This window comes from Lutra lutra, chromosome 5 (genome assembly GCF_902655055.1).
Source record: "Lutra lutra chromosome 5, mLutLut1.2, whole genome shotgun sequence".
Lineage (NCBI taxonomy): Eukaryota > Metazoa > Chordata > Mammalia > Carnivora > Mustelidae > Lutra > Lutra lutra.
Window position 1 is genome coordinate 165,736,709 of NC_062282.1, and position 4,348 is coordinate 165,741,056.

At 45.1% G+C, this 4,348-nt stretch overlaps 1 protein-coding gene across 1 annotated transcript; it reads right to left on the bottom strand.

The window, feature by feature from the left end:
• Positions 1–829: 829 nt before the first annotated feature.
• Positions 830–3,352, bottom strand: LOC125100666 (disintegrin and metalloproteinase domain-containing protein 21-like). The gene has a single exon (XM_047731022.1). It carries the CDS (start codon positions 3,194–3,196, stop codon positions 983–985), a length of 2,214 nt encoding a protein of 737 aa, XP_047586978.1. The 5' UTR covers positions 3,197–3,352; the 3' UTR covers positions 830–982.
• Between the last annotated feature and the right edge of the window lie 996 nt (positions 3,353–4,348).

Sequence of the window (4,348 nt, forward strand, 5' to 3'; positions counted from 1 at the left end):
GGACACGATGAACCAGGGAAGGTCCCCAGGCAGGAGGATGTAGAAAATAGGGTAGCAAGCACCGAATTACACAGGAGGTGGATGTGGCTGAAGTCCCTAATGTTTCACAGTCTCGCCTCTGTGTGGTTATTTTTAAAGGTTCCCTGGAAAATCAGAGTGGGAATTCCAGGCAGGACTTTATGTAAGGGTGATGGGGGGTGGGGGGAGTGTACATGGGACTCTGTGCCTAATGCCCAGGCAGCAGCTCAGAACAAGTTGATTTTCTTACCACACATGCTTAGTGACTGTCACTGCTCAGCTCCCTGGAATGCAGACTAAGAGGGAAGGGAGGGATTATCTTCCTAGTGTTCTCTCTGGATGCCAGAGTCATCCATGAGAACTTCTACCTATTTTTCTGATTGATTTATTGGGATGCAATGTTCAGGATCATGGTTTCAGTCTTCCATATTCAGGAACATGCTCTCCAGGGTGCTATAGCTTGTACTGGGTAGAATAACACTCCAGGCACCCTCCCCTACTTCCCAAAGGCACCCCAGCGTGGGACAGGCAGTATGGGTGGGGAATAGCCCTCCATTGCCCTGAACTCTCCTTGGGACTGCAGAAGGAGAGATTACCTAGACAATGAGAAAATCCTCAGTGCTCAAGAGCATTGTTTTGGAGAAATGTCATGAATTTTCTCCTGCAGAAGCCTGTGACAACTTCCCTTAATTCTTCACCACAGGACCTCAGCTCAAGTCCCAGCTGCTGACTCAGGTACCTGGACACTGTCTTGGGATCAGTGTGGGCTCCTACAGTCTTACAAAAATATAAAGAAGCCAGAACATGTGCCTTTCACAGTTTATTTCAGAGTGCTGGTCACAGACTTAGTGTGAAAGTCGGGTGACATGTGTTGGTAACCCTCTTTCTCTTGCAGATCCCTGGAAATGTGGATGTCTGCTTTGCCACTTCCTTACTGTAGAGTTTCACTCATGCTCCTGTGGGTTTATATTGTTGTTTGGGGGGTCTGGAGTCTAATTCCAGGATTGGCTTCATCAGCTTTCTCTTCCTTAACTATAACTGTCTTGATTGTTCTTACATTTATGGCAACGCCAAACAGGAATACAGCTATTAAGGCATAAATCCGACCAAAGACCACTCTCAGATACACCAGAGATTCATCATTTTGCCTGACTGACCGCATTCTATGTGGAGGGCGTCCACTGTCTGTGCTCCCACCAGCACCTCTATCAATGCAGCGTGGAGGATCCCAGCCTATGTGACAATGACAGTTCCTGTTATTGTTGCAAATCCCCCTGTGACTGCATTTCTCAGGTAAACAGTCATAATTCAGCTGAGCTGCACTGCCATTGCAGTAGGTATTGCTACAGATCTTTCCAGGACCACAGGGTGTACCTGGTCTCACATGACCAACATCATTTGTTCCTGTGGAGCGATGTGAGTCCAGCCCAAAACACCAGAATCCTGAGATTAGAGACTGATGGAATCCCACATGTTCTTGCAAGCGGGGGAGGTGTGTGACATTACCACACTGCAGCCTTCCACAATAAATGTCTTTGATGGCACAGAAGTCAGCTTTCATTTTCCCTTCGGTTCTTCTGCAGTGTCCATATCTACTGCCTCTTCTATTTATGGTATAGCAGACATCAGCACCTTTCACAGCATTTTTACCAAAGATTTCTTGGCAGTGCACAGTGCGGTCAGTGCAATTTCCATGATAACAGTAACCCTCTTCTGTGCATGGGGTTCCATCTTGCATATAGAAATCACCAGGGCATGACAAGGAATCCCCATGGCAGTACTCTGGAAGATCACATATATTTTGGATTGGTCTGCAGAGTGTCCCAGGAGGGGAATAGGTGCAGTTTGTACAGCATCGGCCTGTATTACATTTGCTGTCTATGGTGAAGGTACAATCATTCGTACAGCAGGGGTTGTTGTAACACTGTTTGAAGGATCCACAGTCACACTCCTCGCCTTGATCCAGTATGTAGTTCCCACAACGATCGTGGGTCAGGCTTTTATTTATATATACCATTTTGGTGCTGAATAGGCATTCACCATTCCTATGACCCACTATTTCCTGTACATGTTTATAGGAACAGTTACTGAAGGAATCTGTCAGAGATGGTGGTCTCTTCATAATACACACAGACCTTCTCTGGCAAGTACAAGTATTCTCATCATAATATATACCGAAATTTCTTGCAACCTTTTGTGCTCCTGCAATCGACAATATTAAAAGGTGTCTGCCTAGGTAACCAAGCATGACAAGGTTTCGATTATTGCATATACCATATAAGTCAGGATCATAATTAATATCCCTTGGCCCATCTTTAATCACAATTATGGATGAATGTGGTATAACAAGTCCATACACAGCAGACTTATAGTGTTTAACATATGGACTAAAATGCACATGATACTTATTCATGGGAACTGGATCTCTCTGGTTATAAATCATAATGAATCCAATATAGTAATTTATATCAATACCTTGAAAGAATGTGTCAATCAAACTACACATCTTTATCAGGAATTGGACACATTTTGACACGTTGTTGAACACGGTATACATTGAGTTGGAACTTAGGGTAAGTGCTCTCATATTTCCGTGATGGGATGAATACATCTTACTAGAGATCCTGGGGACAACACTGGCATTTGCTTGAGAGAAAAGGGGGTCCATAATCTCCTTATGCCCCAGTTTAGAGGTAGGTCCTGTCACATTTGTATCTTCCACTATCTGAGAAACAATGTGCTCAAACCTTTGGGAATTCCTGAGGGGTTTGATTTCATAAGCAAGGTCATCTAACTTGATGATACCTTCAAGACCCCCATAGCATGTGTCCACGGTGACCATGGAAAGAGGAATCTCCTCCAGGTAGCCGAGGTAGTAACAGTCTGGAGGGATGAAGGGGTAGTCCATCTGCAAGGCTCCTTGGTCGTCCTGAGTCATCATCAGCAGATGTCTGGACCAAAACAGTTTCTTGCGCCGCATGTGGATAATGTGTCTCCTGTCCCCAAAACGCAGGCTGTAGGACAGCCAGCCTGGCATCTGAACACCTTTGCCATGGTGCGTTTCCTTCCTGGGAATGACCACCTCAGAGGAGATGTAGCGCCATGATGGATGGCCTTGAGAACATTGCACAGGAGCCAGCCCTGCCCAGAGAGCAAGGAGCAAGAGGAATGCCCTCATGGTGACCTGACCAGCCAGGCTCAGGCCCCTGCTCAGGAATATCTCTCAGTGAGAATGGATCAAGGGAAGATCTTCAGTGAGGGCCTGGCCTGGAGCATCTGACAGACCAGAGGGCTTCTTCAGGCTACCAGCACCCCACACCTGGGGGCCACCTGTAGAGATGAGGTCACAGTCACAGGGTGTGGCAGTGGGTGGGCCTGCACATCAGCTCAGCTAGGGTGGATGTGTGAGAGGTGGGTGGACTATGTGCTTGTGTACTTACTTGGATATGGGAAGGGAATTGGATCCAGTACCATCCCCATATTCAACACATTCAATCTTTCCTCTAGATATTTGAATATGTAATATACTTTTTAAAATTTAATTTCTTTTCTGTGTAACAGAATTCATTGTTTATTCACCACACCCAGTGTTCTGAACAATAGGTGCCCTCCATAATACCCACCACCAGGCTCCCCCAACCTCCCACCCCAGACCCCTTCAGAACCCTCAGATTGTTCTTCAGGGTCCATGGTTTATCTCCCCCATCAACTTCCCTCAACTCCCTTCTCCTCTCCATCTCCCCATGTCCTCCATGTTGGATAGGTCATATAAGTTTTAATGCAATAAACTCCTTTACCAGTTCCATCTCTTGTGGTACTTCTGGGTCAGTTTCTGTGGATTACCCTCCATCATTCACTATAGATATCACTGTTCCTTCTTCCATGGCATGTGGAGGTAGTCATTGCAAATTTTACCTTAGAGTTATTGAAAGTAATGTTTTGTAATGTTATATGTATTAGTATGTGTCTTATTATGGTTTGGCAATAATTTGAGTCTTTTGATCCTTTTGGTTTTTGCTTTGAAGCTTTTTTGAGCTTACTGAGTAAAATATTCCCCGGGTTGTATGTTACTTTTTTTTTTTTCTCAAACCTGCTGGTGAGAACAGAAGGTTCTGCTGATCACATGTGAGACCCAGGAGTTGTTCCCACTAATCCTCTCTTTTGGTTCTTCCCTGAGTTTTGGCCACATATGTGTTTAAATTCTCAGCTGGAGACAGAAGGATGCTGAGCTTATTTTTGTAGTTAGCATCATGCAGCCTGGGTGTGAACAAAAAATGTTGCCAACCACTGCACTCACTTCTGATTCTCTACTGTAAATCCCCTTTAAAAT